A 21214-nucleotide genomic window follows, 5' to 3' on the forward strand; every position below is an offset into this window, starting at 1 on the left:
CGAAGAACATTACGGAATGCCTTCAAAAAGCTACTGTAGAAAAATGTTAAGAATGGGCCTCTTTTAGATCTATACATATTGTGGTCATGTGTTTGCGCTGTCAGTGCCACGAAAATTATTCCCCACACTCAACAGAACAGGGATTCAAACAGGTAACAGCAAAGTGAATAGCAACTCAACGTTCCTCGACAAAGAAAACCCAATGGACGTTGCCAAAAATCAACTGCCGTATTCAAGAAAATATCTTTGACAAAGCTATCAGTTGAAATCACTAAACCTCGGAAAGGTCTATGAGTCTGACAGAAATTGCAAGTTAAATGCTCTGTTTGAGAAGACAACTGTTTGCAGACACTGTAAAAGTGTACAGATCAACTCTACCTATTTAAAAATGCGGAAGAACTTAACTCTGTGTCTAGCAGACTATTTAAATGTCCACGCACGGATACAGAATTGATATCCGGTCTACCGCAGGTAAGTGTAACAGGCCCATCGTTTATGTTACATATTAGTAATACAGCTGAAAGTAATAGTTGCAGTCTCAGACCATCTACACATAACACTGTTGTGTATGAAGAAGTGTTAGCCGATTAAAAAAATGTAGAAATGTACCGTTAGATCGTGAAAAATATTAGCCTTTCGCACAGACAAGCAATTATCTCCTTCGGTAGTTCGGTAGTTCACTACCGTAAATAAGCATTATCCTTGACCAGACGATTACTGAATCACAACTAGATTCAGGTATCTCATACAAGAGATTTCTAGTACAAATATGTAACTAAACGAAGTGGAGGTACCTCATAAACTAAGTGTTAGATGAAACAGGTAGTGACTACGATTGACTGGTACTGTAGTCTGTTTGCGAAAGTTACAACATATTAAAAACCGAAAAGACCAACACAAGAATACTGCAAGAGAAACTGTTCATAAAGCACTAAGACGACCTGTACTAGCATAATAGTCGCGTAGTGGCTGTATATCAGGTCCCTTGGCAGATGATATCGAGCGTATGAAGAGGACAGTTCGAATATTGTTGCCAGCTTTTTTTTGTCTAGAAATAGGTAGGTGGGAAACGTTGAAAAACCTTATCTGCCAGACGCTCGAAGAAAAACATTATTTATCGCGCAAAAACGTATTTGGAAAATACTAATAACCTGCAGAAAGTATGAATATTCCTCTGTTCTCTGCGTATTCATTGACTACAGATTATGAAGATAAAATTTCGACTACCAACAGTTAACAAAGAGGAGCATAAGAAATAATTATTCCCATACACTGACTGTAAGTAGTAAGAGAGGGAATCTTAGTCTACAGTACAAAAAATGTACCACCTACCACAGACTTAGAGGATCCACGGTTAAAGATGTAGTTTCATTTGTAGATATATCTTAAAACCGTTTGTTTCGTCATAAACTTGACCCAAGTTTACGTGGAGTTCGTTATTTTATTCCGTACGTACTCTTAGCGGCAACATTATCCCACACCCATAAATCGAACAGAACAACGGTTTTTAAAATAAGCAAAAGATAGAAAGCAGACTTAGGACAAGATGTTGTTGTGCCAGATGCATGTGGCTTGTTATAATCTAGTCTCCCACACGAAATAGACTGTAAATTAAAAATCTCACATTATATGTAGACTTCTCACATAGACTAAAGGTCTCCGTGGAAGAATCACAAGGTTTTGAGTCCTTCTGACATAAACGACTATATTATCCCATAAAATGTACTGGCTTCAGTCCATAACATACATATGTTGTTTTTTTGTTTTATGGCCTCCTTTCTTCGCAGTTATACAAATTATATAGCACTTTCTTGACTGGAATAAAAGGCTTATTAATACTAAACGTATTTCGCTCTATTGTAAGGCATCTTCAGTGATCACTGTAACAACACGGATTTTTTTTTACTATTTTGTTTGCTAGGATCACCAACAGTTCTCATGCTTTCTCTTACTACTATAAAAGTATTAAATCTGTGCGTTACGCACAATTTTTTTGTTTCTAACTTCGCTCACGTTCACGTTCTGTGGTCGCACGCAGCACTTTCACTAACAGCAAATGTATTCACGTTGGTGATTTGGAAATTTGTGGTAAGGTCCCATGGGACCAAACTGCAGAGGTCATCGGTCCGTAGGCTTACGCACTACTTAATCTAACTTAAACAAACTTACGTTAAGGACAATACACACACACACCCATGCCCGCCGACAGAGGACTCGAACCTCCGACGGGGGGAATAGCGCAAAACATGGCAAGGCGCCTCTGACGTCACGGCTACCACGCCTGGCTGCGAGTTGTAAAGGTTCACAGCCATCTCCTCATTTCGTGTGCTTCGTTTTGGTATTGCGGGTTGCGTCGCTGTTTTGGTTTGTCTTGGCCATATCGGGAGTGTTTGCTATTGCTGCGTGAGTGTGTGTGTGTGTGTGTGTGTGTGTGTGTGTGTGTGTGTGCGCGCACGCCTGCGAATATATATAATTATTTTAAGGGCATGATGCATCCTTGCTTGTGTGTGTGTGTGTGTGTGTGTGTGTATGAGAGAGAGAGACAGAGAAAGAGAGAGAAAGAGGGAGAGAGAGAGTTTGTTTTTGTTGAACTTCTACGTGTGTAAATTATTGCTTTACTATGGTTCAGTGGTGGATGATCTAGGATTGGTTTATGCCTAGTTTATGTGATACTATCTGTGTGATATCTAGCGGGTGATTATTTATTTACCGTGTGTTTTATTAGCTTAAATAACGTTTGGTTGCTACTGTTCATTTGGTCATTTAATGTGTCGGTCTTTTCTTATTATTTATTTCCTTTCTACAACCTAAGACGAAAAAAACGACTTATTTCGAAGTAATTATTCGAATGGGACGGTTATCGGTAGCTGTGATGTACATTTACAGAGAAACAAATCAGTATAGTTTCATGAGATTGGATTATTTATTCAGGAAAGAGCGCTTCACCCACTGAACAAGTCGGCTAAGCTTTTGTCCACCTATGGCCCTTATGCAAGCAATATTCAGCTTGGCACAGATTGATAGAGTCCTCCTGAGGGAAGTCGTGCCAAATTTTGTCCAACTGGCGCGTTAGATCGTCAAAATCCCGAGGCGGTTGGAGGGCCTTCCCCATAATACTCCAAACATTCTCAGTTGGGGAGAGATCCGGCGACCTTAATGGCCAAGGTAGGGTTTGGCAATCAAGGAGACAGGCAATAGAAACTCTCGCCATATGCTGTCGGGCATTATCTTGCTGAAATGTAAGCACAGGAAGGCTTATCATGCGTTCAACAAAACGAAGCACAGAACATTGTCGAAGTTCCGCTGAGTGATAAGGGTGCCGTGGATGGCAGTCAAAGGACTCATATTATTAAAAGAAATGTCACAGCCGAACATCACTCTTGGATGTCAGCTCTTATGGTGGGTGATAGTCAGGCTGCTATCCAACCGTTGTCTGGGGTGTTTTAAGACACATCTTCTTTCTGGAATCTCACTGACTGGAGTAGAATTGGTCATAAGTGAAGAGTTCCGCTCCGAACTGTGCCCTCATGGCCAGCAAATAAGTATCCTGGAGACACACTGGACAGCAGTAGGAGACCATCATGACTGTCGCCCGCCATACAGCCCAATAACGAGGAGTGATTGTCTGGGATGCCATTTCTTTTCACTATAGGACCCCCTTGGGGTGCCGTCTGAGGCACCCTTTCAGCACAGTCGCACATCAACGTTATTCTGCGCCCCGTTTTGTCGCTCTTCATGGAAAGCCATTCTAGGTATACATTTCAGCAAGATTATGCCTGCACGCACACAGCGGGATTATCTTTTTGTATTCGTCCTTGCGAAAGCCTACCTACGCCAGCATGGCTACCGGATCTCTCCACAATTGAGGACGTTTGGAGCATTATGGGTAGGGCCCTAAAAGCGGATCGGCATTCTGACTATTTAACGTAGCATTTGGATAGAATTTCGCACGATATGCGCCAATTGGACAGAAATTGGCACGATAGGTCACAGTGGTACATCCGTCAACTATATTATTCACTTCCAGCCCGAATTCCTGCTTGCATAAGTGCGTTATTCACTTGCTCAATTCGTGAAGCTCTTTCTCTTGAACAAATCGTTACATCTACCGATTTTCATGCTATTAGGGTAACATCTTCATGGTGTGTCGTTGTTTGTGCCTTAAAGTGTATTACTGCTCTTTGAATTTGGAAGTTCTTTTATAGGGTAGGAGATATTTTTTCTTGAATCTGAGTACTTTCATGTGGGTTTCTATTGTGGTAGTGTGAATATTTTCGTGTCGTTGATGTTCTGCAAAAATTTGACGGCTTCTGCGACATTTCCATGTTCTAGCATGTTCTTTGTACATTATTTCAAATGTTCTGTTGGTCTGCTCTAAGTATGTAACATCACAACTGTTACACTGAAGTTGGTAAATGCCAAATTATTTGTATACATCTGGGCCATCATCCCTCTTCAGACACTTCTATATTGAGTTAATGCTTTGGTATTCTATTTTCACTCCTTATTTCTTGTGGATTTCCTAATGTCGTGTATCAGTCTGTTTATGTATTTGAGTGTGCACCAGCTTGTCTGCTGAGTTTTTGTGTTGTGTGGTGCTGGTGTTTCTTTTCTTTTTTCTGGATTTTTCCTGTTCAATTTTGTAATCTGAGATTCTTGGTAACCGTTATTTTTTGCTATCCGATTTATTACGTCTAGCTCTTTGTTATGGCTGTGTTTGTCAAGTGGCACAGTCTGAGGTGCGTACACCTGAGAGCTGCTTGTTTTTGGGACTGAGGGTGGTTAGATGATGTGTCTGTTGTATTTTTCCTGTAAATGCTGAGTAATGTTCGGTTATTCTTTGTGGTGGCTACATCTAGGAAGCTTTTTGAGCCTGCTTGTTCTTTCTCTAAAGCAAACTTTATGTTTTTGTGATTATGTTTGTAGATAGTTGTTCTATCCCATATTCTGATTCGTCTACCAAGATGAGGATGTCATCGATGAACCTCCATAACTATAGTATATTATATTTTCCTGGTACTAATTTCTGAAACATTCCCTCTTCTGTAATGATGAATTCATAGCTGTCGTGAAATGTGGGATCCCACTGGCAAACCTCTTCTTGTAAGAAGAATACTTTATTGAATTAAAAGTAGTTTTGGTCGGTAACGAGCGGTGGGAATATGCTTATCTCCAACAGGCAATCCTTCTTCTTGCAAATACAATTCGTTATTAAATTAAAAGTAGTTTTGGTCAGAAATGAAATGCAGGAATGTGCTTGTTTCTTTTATAAGTTCCTTTGCTAACTGATTGTTCCTTTGACTGGGATTGTGGAGCACATGTTTTCTACATCAAATGAACACACACTTGATGACAGAACAAAAGCTCATATGAGATGTATGTAACCTAATGCTTCAAAACTCCAGATCTAGGTAAAATTCACAAAGTAAATGCTCGTGTGGTACTGACGGTACATTATAGAAAAGCACCCGCATGCATACATCCTCACCCGACATATGTTAGAGGTACTCACACAACAGCATAAAAAACAAAACGACGTAAGGGTGAAAAGCACACAAGAACTAATGAACAACATGAAAGGCTTTTATACGGTTCAAATGGCTCTGATCACTATGGGACTTAACATCTGAGGTCATCAGTCCCCTAGAACTTACAGCTACTTAAACCTAACTAACCTAAGGACATCACACACATCCGTGCCCGAGGCAGGATTTGAACCTGCGACCGTAGCGGAAAGGCTTATATATTTCAGAAACAGTTATATTGTCTCATTTGAGATAGACAACGTGTACTCTCAATTCCAGTCAGAAAAACAATCAGGATAGTAGAACACGACCTAAATACTTAGAGCCAGTTACAAAAGTTAAAAAACAGAGATAAGTACACTCCTACATCTCTTTACCGACCAAAATTTCTTTGAATACAATAAAGCATTCTTCTTACAATAAGAAAGGTTATGAGTGGGATCCCCCATTTCAGGAAAGTTAGGAAATATCTTCATGGACAGAACAGAAGAAAGAACACTCCAGAAAATAATATCAGGAAAATAGCATATACTATAATGTTAGACAAATCAGTAAATGGGACGGAAAAACTACACAGAGACATTAACACAATACAAAAAAACGTGAAGTGCCCTTTCGAGAAAGTAAGAGCAGGTCCAGTAATCTTCCCAGATATATGCAAGACAAAACCAACACTCATTCAGCTTTTACAGGAAAAACACCACAACAGATACAATACTACATGAATCCCAAAAACAAACAGCTCTCAGATATAATTTCCAGAGACTAAACAGAGTGCCACTATGACAACACAGCTGTAATAAGGTGTTGGATATAATAATTCAGATAGCGAAAATAAGCAATAGCAAGAATTTCAAGTTAAAAATTGAATTCAAAAATCCAGAAAATCATAGGAGCAAAAAAAAAGACACCACACAAATCCATAGACACACAACATCCACCACAAACACGTGCAGACACCAACAACAAAAGCACTCCACAGCAACGACACAACACAGAAACGCCTCAGGAAAGATGTACACATGCACATATTGAAACACGCGGAACAGGGAACGTCCTAAAGAAACAAGGAATAAAACAGCGCACCAAAGAAATAACGCACTACAAAAATGTCCAAATAACTAACATGACACTAGACCCATAAAAAATCCGGCCTTTATCAACTCCAATGTAACTGTTGTGATGCTCTATACTTAGGGCAGACCAGCAGAATATTTTTTATAAGGTATAAAGAACATGAAAGAGCATGGAAATATGCCACCAGCCGTTCAACGTTTACTACCACCAACATAAAACAAAAGGCGTATGCAGCCAACAATATTAAAACATAGTACGCGAAATGGCGAGATGGCAGTGGATTTTCACTACACACTTTAGTGTTATTGACAGTATGTGCAAAAAAACTTCAAGAATGACGCAAGAAATAATAAAACCTTGCGTAACGATACTAATGTAATACTGTTTATAGTAGTAAATTCAGGCACGACAACTGTGCATGATCCTAGCAAACAAAATTATTAGAAAAGGCATATTGTTACAGTGAGCACTGAAGGTGCTTTAAAGTGAAACGCGTTTGGTCTTAATAAGATTTTTAACACAGTCGCAAAAGACGGTAGTAACCCACATAAATTAATGACATACATCAGTATAATTTTATGCAATTTAACCACGATTGCGCGAGTCTTCAATCAGCGTGTGTGTGACTACTTACGATTACACGCACAATAAATGCAAGAGCTTTTCTTTTTTATGGTGGTGACAGTTACTGAGTGCCTACCATAGCTGTTGCTGTGTGTCAGGCCTATCGATCAATAGCATTTGGCAGAATTGGTAGATGATTTTACTGCCACTTCATATTGCCCGTAAATTAGGCCTGGGCCGTTGCGGAAGAATATCATAAAACCACTGTAATCATTATAATTAGCGCCCTCAGATAGGTCTATAACGGTTGATGTGAACTCTGTCTCTACTGTCACAAAGAAGGAATCGCTCTACGAATATTATCTGCTTTGAAGTGAACTCAATACAGATCTAAAATTTGGAAATTTGGAAATTTGTTGTAAGGTCTTGTGGAACCACATTGCTGAGGTCATCGGTCCCTAAGCTTACGCACTACTTAATCTAACTTAAACTAACTTACGCTAAGGATAAAACACACATCCATGCCCGAGGGTGGACTCGAACCCCGGCGGAGGGAGCCCCACGGACCGTGACAAAACGCCTTGGACCGAGCGGATTCTAAAATACGCAGCACGCTAGACCTCATTACGATGTATTAATGTTCATATTCTATAAGCTGTCCACAAGAGACGGTTGGAGAAGAACTACGCATTTATTTCGAATTCTTTGTTCTCTGTGTCATTCAAAACATATATGGTAACAAATACGTTTGAAGTTCATTTCTTTATATTCCTGTATCTGATAAGGCATCATCTACCCTAAAATACTCTTAATTAAAAGTATAGTGGTACAGAAAATTACGTGAGTAAATGGTATATAGTAATTTTTTAGTAGATCACAGAAAAGAGATTGTTTTTCTAAATACTAGCAAAATAATAAATATTTTTCCACTTTCACCTCCGAATTACTGGCTTAACTACTATAACAAATACTCTTCGTATCTCATTCCGCCACTTTACATCATTCGATAAAATTCCACATTGTTCGTTGCTTGAACTTTAGACAGGTTGTCATTCATATCTTTCTTTTACACTTTTCTTTCGTCTTTCACCTTTCTGTTCTCCCATATTCTTATTGTAGCGTAAGGTTTGTTACTGTACCAGATTTATTGTAACGTAAATCGATAATATGCTTTCAAGCAAGACGAGTGATTGGTACTGACAGTTCCGGCGGGCAGACGGCGCTGTTGCCGAACGTGGCTCACAGCACGCGGCGCCCTGTCTGCTACACGCGTTCTCTAGCAGCAGAAATAAAAGCGAAACAAAATACAAGTCGTATTGGTACGCGTGAATTTATTTAAAGTTGATGCTTGAAATATATTAACTCGAAAACTGATAAGAGCTATTTAGTACAAGTGTCTAAGATGCTGAAACATAATAAAGTTATTCGTTAAACTTCACAACTGAAATGAAAACTATTTTCGCAAGTTGTTGAACATTAGCAGTTTTGGTTTCCATTGTTAAGTATTAGCATTATTAATTTGTTCTACTACAAGCTACAGAATAATTGGTCAGTGTATTAAGAGTTATAATCTGAAGAAATTACTCACAATATGATGATCTGGTTGTAGATCGATAGCAAACTCCCTCCTTACATTCCTGAATACGTTGTAGTTACTGTAATGGAAAAACACCACTCACATCACTGTCAGAATCTGATTTGACATTGTCTTCCTCAGCACTACTCGAACTATCACTGCTCTCTCCCAGATGTATAATTAAATTTTCGATGCATTCTTCCACAACCCCTTCGGTTTTGGCCGCCTCTCTGATGGCACTTGCAGTGCTGTTTACAATTTTAGCCCACGTCTCGCTTGTCACTTTATTGATAGCTGCTGGAAGGAGAGTTTCCACTTCAGAGATCGTGAATTTTTTATTGTTTGCAGCAATGTAATTTTTTATCTGTGCCCACACTCCTTCAATTGCATTGAAGTGACAGTGGTATGAAGGAAGCCGAAAGATTTCATGCCCGTGCCTTTTAACAATCTCGTCAATTACATGTGTTGGAAATTGAGGTTTCTTTTGTGCCACAATTTCGAGCAGTTCCGCCTTCCTTAAATCTTCTCTGAAATAAGTTGGTGCCTTATCGTGAACAACGGAATGGTAAGGCGCATTGTCCATAACAATCACTGATGGATTTGTCAGATTCGTCATAAGCGATGTCTCGAACCATTCTTGAAATACTACACTGTTCATTTCTTCATGGTAATCTCCCGTCTTTTTTGACCGAAACATTTTCAAGCAGTTTGGCACAAAACCTTTCGATGTTCCTGCATGTAAGACAATAATACGCCCTCCTTTGCCAACAGGCACTGCCATTGTCCCCTCGGACGTTCCATCATTCCAGCCTCTACGTAAAGAATGGCTGGCATTGACCCAAGTTTCATCTAACCACACTATACTTTCGAATTCCACACCCATGATCCTGCGCAGAAATCTGCACCGCCATGCAACTACATCTGTCCTTTCCATTAATATTTTGCGTCCGTTAAACAGTGAATAGCTGAAGCCTATGTCTTTCAACACTGTACGCAATGAAAATTTGCTCCCTTTAAAAAGATTGTCTTTCTGAAGCGACACCTGTAATTTAGATAGAGTGGGATGTTCCCTTCTCTTATAATAGCTGTATATATGACGACGAATAGCGTCTTTCTGAAAATCGTCCAAAGCTGTCACCTGCTTATTTCTCGGTCGCTTCTTTCCTGGTGTGTGCAGCTTTGTTGTGCCACTCTCGTCACAATCTACACTATACTGTTCTTTCCCTATCTTTACAACAGTGTTCTTACTTATTTTCAATGCTGCTGCAGTTCTCTTCACAACCTGAACAACAGGAATCAAGGGCCCACCTTTGTCCTTTTCTTTCTCAAAGTAATCCCTCACAGAGCACGAATTCACGGGCCTGGGTGTGTAGCACACTTTTCTTCCTCCGTTTCACTTCTTGTGTTGGGCTGGTACTACCCGCCGCACTAGACATTGTTTACAACGAAACATAAACAAAGGAAAACTAAAAACAACAAAAACGAAATAAACTGCAAATTCAACATCAGACAAACGACGAACGACCGCACCGCGTGCACGCGAGACACTGGTAAGTTTCATAAGCGCGCGCGACCCGGTTTCAGAGCGGCAACGTGGCCCTTGCTACCCGCTCAAAGTCAGGCCGTCATTGGCTGCCTGCCTGCGGTCGCTAGGCAACGGAAAGACGCTACCGAGCTGTCAATACCAAAGACTCGTCTCCCAGACTATAGCTATTATGTGAAAATATGGATGACTATATTGCAAAAACGACTGTCTAGTCTGACGTAAACAACGACCTGAACGTTATAAATTACTAAAATCTTAAATGATCCAATAAGTACATAATGTGGACTGAAAATAGACAACCACTCATATCATGGCTGAAGTGTTTCAACAGTGTACAAGCTTATAAATAAGAACATGAACATTGTATTTCACCGTTCGAATTCCTCTACCCAATGAGTGCTCGCGCACGTACGCCACACACACACACACACACACACACACACACACACACACATACGCACATGATTTCGTAACCCAACTCTTATTTCGCGAATGTTTCAAATTATCTAAACTAGATTTCCAACATTGACACTATGCAGAGGGCCACACAATTTTGTTTCATAGTTAATACTTTTAACTGTTACAGCAAACGAGGTACTGAAGCAAGTATTGTGTTCTTAACTGGAACGAGATACTTTTTATTAACGCCTTTCGCAGGCTCTTTAAAAGACCAGTATAGTGATATGGTGTTTGATGCTGATGGCAGTGACACTTTTTACGAAAGTGTTCTAGAAATATGTTAAAACTGAATGCTAACTGGGTCAGAATCGGCTATTTCAGTTTTAACAGTGCGAAGTGGGGCCTCTCTCTTTATATGCAGGAAGAAGTTTGGCTTATGCAATAAGCACAGAGTTTATTTAAAACAGATTTCTTGTTGTCGATCTTGATTGCATTAATTTCTTAAAATACTATTAAAAATGTATTTAAAATATAAATAACACTTAAATTTATAAATATATTTAAAATCTTGTTTTAAAAAATCAATCCAATCAAGACGGACAATAACAAATGTGTTTCAAGAAGTGATGGCGCATTTTTCCCAAAGACATTACGTCAATCTTTGTAAAATGTATTTCTTTTCGGCCCTCTATATGACGTGGACATTCGGTCAATTACGATTTTTTGTAAATGGAACTATACACTAACTTCTAAAGCACCAGAAGACGCTTAGGAAAATTATTTTAAATGTGTGCACATGCTCATGTTTAATTGAACAGACTGCTCCAAGAGAGTCCACTTGGCGATGTTCGAACAGTAAAAGGTGATAGCGGCCGCCTTGCTCTCAATTTTAGCACATTTCTAGGATATTTTTGCGAAAAGTTTCAGGGCCAACATTAACAGAAATTATATCATTCTACTCGTCATTTCCAGAGCTTTCAAATGCTGGTAAAAAGTATAATGTTCCATTTAAAAAAATCTATAGCTGCCTCAATATCGCTGTTGATAAAAAGAGCAAACGTAGAACAGAATTGACTGCCGTTCTTCGTACCATCATTCTCCGGTAACTTTGTTTCGGTATATTGTACCTGGCTCGTTCACGAAATAAAATAAGTGCTATATCTTAAGCGAATCACCCTGTATAGAAAATGAAATTTTCACTTTACAGCGGAGTGGGCGCTGAAATGAAACTTCCTGGCAAATTAAAACCACATGCCGGAGAGAGGTTCGAACGCGGGATCTCTGCCTTTCGCGGGCAAGTGCTCTAACGCCTGAGCTATTCGAAAAAGACTCACTACGCATCTTTACAGCTTAACTTCCGCCAGTGCCTCGTCTCCTACCATTCAGACTTCACAGAAGCTCTCCCGCAACACTTGTAAGACTGTCAAGGGTCCTGATTTCTAGTCTCGGTCCGCCATGCAGTTTTAATCGGCCAGACAGTTTCATTTCAGCACACACACACACACACACACACACACACACACACACACACACATATATATATATATATATATATATATATATATATATATATCGAACTCAGGAACCTTGCCAGTCTTTGCCAGTCTTACATGTGTCGCAGGAGAGCTTACAGAAGCCTGGAAGGCAGGAGACGAGGCACTGGCGGAAGTTAAGCTGTGAGGACGCGTCGTTAGTCGTTTTTGGATAGCTTATGCGGTAGAGAACTTGCCCGCGAAAGACAGAGGTTCCAAGTTCGAGTCGTGCTCCGGCATGCGGTTTTAATCTGCCAGGAAGTTTCATTTCAGCGCCCACTCCGCTGCAGAATGAAAATTTCATTGTCTATACAGGATGAGTTGCGTAAGATGTAGCACTTATTTTACCTCATGAGCGAGCCAGGCTCAGAGAGAGAGAGACTGCAGTTCCAGTAATATGTATAGCTCCTATATATATATATACAGGGTGAGTCACCTAACGTTACCGCTGGCTATATTTCGTAAACCACATCAAATACTGACGAATCGATTCCACAGACCGAACGTGAGGAGAGGGGCTAGTGTAATTGGTTAATACAAACCATAAAAAAATGCACGGAAGTGTGTTTTTTAACACAAACCTACGTTTTTTTAAATGGAAACCCGTTAGTTTTCTTAGCACATCTGAATATATAAACTAATACGTAATCAGTGCCGTTTGTTGCATTGTCAAATGTTAATTATATCCGGAGATATTGTAACCTAAAGTTGACGCTTGAGTACCACTCCTCCGCTGTTAGATCGTGTGTATCGGAGAGCACCGAATTACGTAGGGGTCCAAAGGGAACGGTGATGGACCTTAGATACAGAAGAGACTGGAACAGCACATTACGTCCACACGCTAACACCTTTTTATTGGTCTTTTTCACTGACGCACATGTACATTACCATGAGGGGTGAGGTACACGTTGGACGGGCGTTTCATAGGACGTGGAGGACGCATAAATTGGCCATCCCGTTCTCCTGATCTTACACCTCTGTACTTCTTTCTGTGGGGTACGTTAAAGGAGAATGTGTACCGTGATGTGCCTACAACCCCAGAGGATATGAAACAACGTATTGTGGCAGCCTGCGGCGACATTACACCAGATGTACTGCGGCGTGTACGACATTCATTACGCCAAAGATTGCAATTGTGTGCAGCAAATGATGGCCACCACATTGAACATCTATTGGACTGACATGCCGGGACACACTCTATTCCACTCCGTAATTGAAAACGGAAACCACGTGTGTACGTGTACCTCACCCCTCATGGTAATGTACATGTGCGTCAGTGAAAAAGACCAATAAAAATGCGTTAGCATGTGGACGTAATGTGCTGTTCCAGTCTCTTCTGTACCTAAGGTCCATCACCGTTCCCTTTGGATCCCTACGTAATTCGGTGCTCTCCGATACACACGATCTAACAGCGGAGGAGTGGTACTCAAGCGTCAACTTTAGGTTACAATATCTCCGGATGTAATTAACATTTTACAATGCAACAAACGGCACTGATTACGTATTTGTATATATGTTCAGATGTGCTAACAAAACTAACGGGGTTTCATCTTAAAAAAACGTAGGTTTGTGTTAAAAAACATACTTCCGTGCATTTTTTTATGGTTTGTATTAACCAATTACACTAGCCCCTCTCCTCACGTTCGGTCTGTGGAATCGATTCGTCAGTATTTTATGTGGTTTACGAAATATATCCAGCGGTAACGTTAGGTGACTCACCCTATATATATATATATATAACGGACTGCAGTTCCAGTAATATATGTAGTTCTGTAGTAGAAGCTTAGATGCTACGTTCAATTCGTGTTTGTGGATTTACTTATTGCTCAGTGCCTCATGTCATCAATACAATGAGCGTTCTCCTTCTTATTTATTACTCATTCCTCATATTTCACCAAAGAATTTTTCACTGTCGTACTAAAGAGATATTTTCCTATTTTTTGTGGGAAACACTTTAATGTACTACTTTCGTCACCAGATGTGAAACAAATATATACATGCAAAGGACATGTGAAAGAGATAACTACGTTTTAACACGTTAATAACTATTGATATTAAGTTCTCGCTACATATTCACAAGTTGAGTCATACAAAAGTTAGAATTCAAGCTTTAGAGGATCTTTAACACTATTCTCATCTATGAAAAACAATCTCTCACTTTTCAACATCCGAGAACACTACGTTGGTAGTTGGCTGTCGTGAGAAAGTGTACAACACACATTAACAACGACATCAAAAATCTTATTCTTTTACATATATGAGATAAATTTGTGAATTGTTGTTTGAAATCATATTTAAAAAATACAACTTAGAGCTATCATGTTACATATTTCCTATACAAAATACTGTGCCTTAAGTCTTTGCGCAGAAAAACTTACCCACGGCGACATTTCATGTGTGTCCGCATTCCTATGGTGATAGTTTAAAATGAGTATCGTCGAAACTACGGAAGACGCCACCATGAACATGATACAGTTGAAATATGTACCTGTAAAATGGGAATTCCTGTTATTATACGTTCTGGTATTTCTTGACTCCAAATAATAGTAGAATGTCAAGGTTTGTCTGTTTAATTAGACACTAGTTTTAAAAGCCAAACTACTGAGAGACTAAGGACTGCAGTTTAAGTATACTCGGAGAAGACAGTACATTTACGTCATGCCTACACACTTCTCTCAAATGTTTTATTCGAATAACGTGCATTTTACTTTCAGAAATTATCTAACAAAGTCGCATTAATAGAAAAATTTTATTGAACGATAATGGAAGGCTTCCAGAGCCTCCGGTTTATTACAGCTTATTTCACCATATACGTAAAGCCATGCATGGATAGATAATACGTAAGTATACAGTAAGACGTCAATAAATAGATAAAGTGAACTGAATGTTATACCATGAGATTGGTGCACTTTATTGGGATGTATGTCGTACAAAAGTCGTGATTTCGTTCTAGTAAAGGTGTACGTGTACATGTGTGGTCTCCAGTGGCGTGTACACAACGTACAGCTGTACTAGCAACATTCATTTTGTACGTATACCAAAAACAGTGAGAAAGAAGAGCTTGGAGTCCTGGTTTAAGTTCACATGCTCAAGCACTTTAAACAGATCCGGATAAATTGCGACGAATCTCCCGAAAGACTCCAATTTCCTCGCAAAGGCGTGGTAAGCAGTGAAAGTTACCTCACAGAAAAAAATTTGAGGAAATAAAAAAAGATGGTAAATCTTTCTTTGTTTTAGTGTGTTAGAGTGAGCTCACATTTGACACCCAGTAACCAACTGATACCACGCCTCCTTCGCAGAGAAATGGGTGAATAACTGAAAATTTTAAATAAACGATTCTTGAAGAAGTTAGTTTAAAAAGATAAATTTAACTACGAGCGATTTAATATGAAATGATAGAGATATTTATGCTCAGCTTGATTTACCTTGTTTTACTTGTGGCGCGTCCAGAGGAGCCGCCGCGTCTTGCGTTTTACTCTAGTCATGCCACATTTAAGCCAGTTAATATTTAAGTTTTCTTACTTAAAGTTAATCATTTAGTTTAGTTTATAATATATCCGTTTGTTACTTGGAGGCAGAGGGGTTCGTCATTTTTTTGTCTTTTTCATGCGGTTACTGTGCTTCGTTATCTCTTGATAATTTAGTTTTTTTTTGTTTTTTTTTTTTTTTTTTTTTTTGTTTGAGGCCAAGCGGGAAGCAGGAAGGTCAGGAAAGAATAAGGACACACAGTTGAAATGGCAGCTGTAACCAAAGTAGCTCAAATTCGCCAACTCCTTCAATCTGTAAAACAATTCGTCTATTAAACACATTATAATTAGAATTAGTTAACTGATTGTACAATCAGGATACAGGTAAGCGTTTGAATTTATCTTTTTGTAGTTTAATTTTGTTGCAGGCTGTAAATGACAGTTTTTTAAGGGCCCGGTCAGGAGCGGGGTAAGAGTTTGTGCTTTAATAAACATATTAAACACAACATTCCATTTAAGCAAAAAGGAGCTGGTACAATCATACAGAGGTAAAACATATATATGAATATGGAAAAAAAATTGTTATCACTTTAGGGACTAGGGTCATGCATAGGCATAGCAGCCACATAGTACACAACTATCATTCGGCAGTGCAGGATCAGCTGTATTCTAGTGACGTACAGACCTTGTGGAGCCGGTCGCCCGAACTCATGCGAGTGAATGGCGCTAACCGATCGAAATAATGCTTTAGAATCATAGTGTTGTATTTTAGCTATAGCTTTAGTATTTCATTAAAAACTCAGGGAACATATCTCTAACAGAAGTAAGTCAACAGAGGAGTCTTTCGTATTTCATTAAAAACTCAGGGAACATATCTCTAACAGAAGTAAATTAACAGAGCAGTCTTTATTACTCAACAATGATACGCTGGTATTTGTTGGCATAATTAGTGCGCGACCGTTTTCAGTTGGAGTGACGGAGGACACTACAGCTACATTAGTTTTGAAACGTAGTTAACACTGGCTATGTTCATTAACGCCTTACGCTTGTAAGTTAGTCGCACCAGTGTCTTGGTCACCAGTATACGCTCGGTCTTCAGTGTAGCACGGTATATATTTATTCATCTAACAATTCCTGTGGACACACTGAACCCTGAAGGACATACACATTGTTACCAACAGTTTTCAGCATGTGACTACTATCATTCACCAGCCAGTCACAACTCTAGTAGTTGTATTTACTTCTGTAATGACGGATGTGAGAGAACAATGATAAATACCTTCCCAGATAGCTCTGTATCGCGAAGGTCCCTCGGTAATTAGGTATTATTCAAATTGGTTTTAATTTTTCAATCAGGGTGTTCGGTATACCTGACCCAACATATCAACGTTACCACAAGATCCGTAGTCGCCACGTAAGCAGGGATTACAATACTTCCAACCACAGAAACACACTAGGAAGAGCAAATAAGGGTTACAGTTTGTCTCATTCCAAGAGCAGTAGGGGCTGACCTAGTAAGGGGATAGCTTCTGACGTCTGCGGTAAAGCGTCAGCGATCATGAGAGAAAAGACAGAGAGAGAGAGGAGGATTGTGACCCCTGGAACGAAAAAAAAGTTGTTCAAATATCGACGTTTCTTTTCAACAAAGCTGAGAATTATTCTTTGTATTTCCTAAATTACGTGTCCCTTTGCCACAGAACTCCAATTCCTGATGGACAAAGCGGCTACCTTTAAGAAAAGACATATTTGTTACATATGGTATACATTTCACAGTATTTCAATGTTTAATACTAGCGACTCCTGGATTGCCTTACATTCGTTTCAGTATTAACTTCAGGATTTCAGGCATTTATACGCACAAACATTCTACTGAAACAGTATACAAGAGCATCTGTGGATAACATTATGTACGACAAAGTTGCTTTCACAGTATCCTGTAACTGAGCATCAGGCCCAGATTTATTAAAGAAATGATAGATTCCCGAACTGTTGATTCATATTTTGAGAGCGTTTTGAATGGGTGGATGAAACTGTACATCAGCTTCTACGCTTTATTAAAGTTGCTTTCAACCTAACCGACATCACAAATGTCTGTGTAGATTTCGCCGTTAAATCATATTTTCGTAAAATGCGCTTTACCCTTTACTAACAACAGTACATTCGTGGAGGGTAGAAAGATCAACCCCTGCTGCCGAAGTCTTTAGCTGTTAATTTCATCGTTAATACTCATGTTTAAGAAAACAGTTTTAGGAACATAGTTAAGGGTAAAGTACAAATGCAAAGAATTTATAGAATAGAAACACACAGACCGTTTAGTTTCACATGCAAAAATGGGTTTACATATTTGACAAACAAGGTAGAAGCGTTTAAATGTGGATTCTTGCTGAATATTTGACAAAAGCCAAATAAAGTTCAGCGGCTGCTCTCACAACATTGTAACACTTTGTAAAATCTTAAACTGCCGTCTGACGTCTTCGTTCTCGCGAAGCCAAATGCTTTTAAAAAAACTCATTTTTACTCTCACAGCTCATAAACCCTGAAACGTTAAGGACGTTGTGAAGGCAGCTTTGTCCATACGTAATAACACCGAAAAGGCAAAGAAGGGTGTTGGCTGGCTTGTTTGATGCAGGCAACAACACTAAAATAAGTCATTGGTCCCAGGTAGGCAATACCTAACACAGGCATAGCATCGGACACCTGGGGTAGCGTCTCGGCTACCAGGTTATGGAACACCGTAAGGGAAAGGAGAATGGTTACGCCTGGAACAGATAAAACAGTGATTAGATTCCACCTGCCGCTCCAACAGCCAGCACACCGACATTCACAAACACTGCGCTTCTTCTACCAGTGACAAACACAAAAAGGAAGCACAAACAAGGAGCTATAAGTCTAAAACGAGGGTTGGGTTGCGTCATCGAGCACAAAATAAGAACAAAAAAGGAAACGGTTGCTGTGGAGGGTACAGTAACTGTGTGTGTGTGTTCACGGTGTGATTCACAAGGCATTACATAGCGAGTACTGGAAGGGATTTCAGCTCTACATGCATGCTTCTGTGTACCGTGATGGTGGCGGTGAAACAAAACAACATACATCGCTGCAGCTGGACTGTCTACTACATACAACCACAACTACTGAGCAATAGATAAATGCGCTAGCACAGTATAGGTTTTCTCGCCATCTCTGATCGGTGAGGGGAGGCAGGTGGAGACACAAATTAGTAGCAGCATCGGCCAACAGATGTCGTACACGTCGCTTCACGGACGCTGGCAAGGCTAAAAGAGAAAGCACGTAGTTAATGAAACTTTGTAATGAGGCGATCCTATTCTTTACTCTGTGTCTGTATCTACGTTGTGATTTTGTGACATGTATGCGTTTGTGTGACTGTGTGTGTGTGTGTGTGTGTGGGTGTGTGTGTGTGTTCGTGTTGCGTGTGTTTTGTGTGTGTGTGGCTGCTAGTGTTTGCGGAAACGTGAAGGGTTATAATTAACGGGCATAATTCAGCAGTATCAGCTCACACGTCTGAATGAATTCGCTAAATGTATTTAGTGCAAACAGCAAGAAGACAAAATATTCATAATCACTGCAAACATGCCAGTTACCAATATTAACAATGACAGCAAATTCCGAAACTGAGTATGAACGCGACTGCAGCTACCGAAACCACTACCAACGCTGTATATTTGCACTATAAACATCTAGACAATGACATTAGTCAACTTCCTACTGGATTTATATCTTGACAGACTTCATGCAAATGTAGTATCTTGTCCAAAGTTAGTGACGCGGACTGTGAGGAAACGTAACCAAAAAAAGGAAAGGTATTTAAGCAGCAGCTCTAAAATTTAATATTGTTTTTCTTCTTCATAAATATTAGAGAAAGTCGACGAAATACATGTAGATCTATCACCATGGACTCTTTTATTTATCGAAAAATATCTATGTTTATAAATGTTCTTAGGCGACTGGACTTCGTTACAGAGGTCTGGGCTCAAAATGATGTTTCTTAAGCTGCACAGCAGCCTAATCAGTACTACACGAGTTCTACCCTTCTCCTTTCACACAATTATAATAGAATGTTTTGAATAGGAAGCTGAGTTCTAACAGCGTAACTTTAAAAATTTACAAGAAACAATAATTGTCAAGCGTTTCATCTTCTATTTAGTGTGCTAAACCTTCTCTTAAATGTAGTGATCAGCTCCTTCTTCCGTATTACTTTGCTCCTGTTTGTGATACTCAGCAGCCTCATATGCGACAGTTACTCCTATACTCTGTAACATAGCATACTGTACTCCCGGACTAAAGGGTGTTGCTTTTAATTTGTCTGTCAGGGTGTTCGGTATCTGAGCCAACATCAACGTTACCACAAGATCCGTAGTCCCCAAGTATGCAGGGATTACAATATTCCAAACACAGAAACACACTAGGAAGAGCAAATAAGGGTTACAGTTTGTCTCGTCCCCAAAAAAAAAGGAGAAATGTTACTTTAGGGTTGAACTTCCGATGGCCGAGGCGTTACAGGTAGAGCAGAATCTCGGATTCTACAAGGATGCGCGAGGAAATACGATGTGTCCATTTTATAGGGCGTACTCGCACATTCGTGCCAGATGTTCATAGAAACCACCGACATCCTGGTTATGTCATCAGGTATGTGTTGTTGCACCTACACTGTTCTGCAACGGAACACATACTTGTTAGCTCGTCGTTTGTAAGTAACGTTCACAAAAATTTGCAACATTCTGAGAATGAAGACGGGTGTAAACAACTGAATCCTATAACAGGGATAAGGTTACCTATTCGTGTCGTGTCTCCCTGACAGTTGCATTAAAATGCCTGAATACAGAAGATTAAACCATTGAAGCCGATAACCTTTAATAAAGGATAGTGTGGCAGAGTTGACCTGGTGTCGCTGAGAGTTCTCAAGAGGATTACGGGAGGGGACCAAGGAAAATGTACGTATAAACTATATTTGCCTATAACTGGATTACTATACATGTTTTAGATAATTCACTTGTGCCCTATCATTACGTTCTTCATGTCTTCACAGCAATTATAGCGCAGCTCAGTCGAACTTTCGAATATTCTGTTTCATGTCATAACCCTCATCGTTGATCAGCGCGATGAGATCAGCTATCGTGGCAACTGGCGTAATGTCCTACATGCTCATGAAACGCACACTTGCTCCCACTCTATCCCTTTTCAGGAACAGGGAATTAGGCGAGGCGATCGTACTGGTCATGTAAGAGGTAATTCACGACTTAGTCAATGTTGCCAGAAATCGAGACTTACCAGTACCTATGCCTAGGAAGTAATACTGTACTTGAAACATAGTTGCAAATCATATGTTTAGTGAAAACCGAGTATGGTAGCCGAAAAGGAAATAGTTTACATAATAAGGCGAGGACTCAGTAATAATGGTGCAGTAAAAGTGTGCGATGTTAATGCATGAGAGCAGCCATCGTTTTGTGAATTACATTACGCAGTCTACCGATAACTTAAAAAACTCCATAGATAACACTAAACAACTGTTT

At 39.7% G+C, this 21214-nt stretch overlaps 1 protein-coding gene across 1 annotated transcript in view; it reads right to left on the bottom strand.

Annotated features, from left to right (window-relative positions):
• Nucleotides 1-21214, bottom strand: part of LOC124616405 (acetylcholine receptor subunit alpha-type acr-16-like) — a 333255-nt gene that overhangs the window by 203440 nt on the left and 108601 nt on the right. Inside the window, exon 11 of the mRNA XM_047144709.1 lies at nt 14598-14707. Within this exon, the coding sequence (XP_047000665.1) occupies nt 14598-14707 (110 nt within the window). The remainder of the gene's footprint in view (nt 1-14597; nt 14708-21214) is intronic.

Source organism: Schistocerca americana, chromosome 5, assembly GCF_021461395.2.
Source record: "Schistocerca americana isolate TAMUIC-IGC-003095 chromosome 5, iqSchAmer2.1, whole genome shotgun sequence".
NCBI lineage: Eukaryota > Metazoa > Arthropoda > Insecta > Orthoptera > Acrididae > Schistocerca > Schistocerca americana.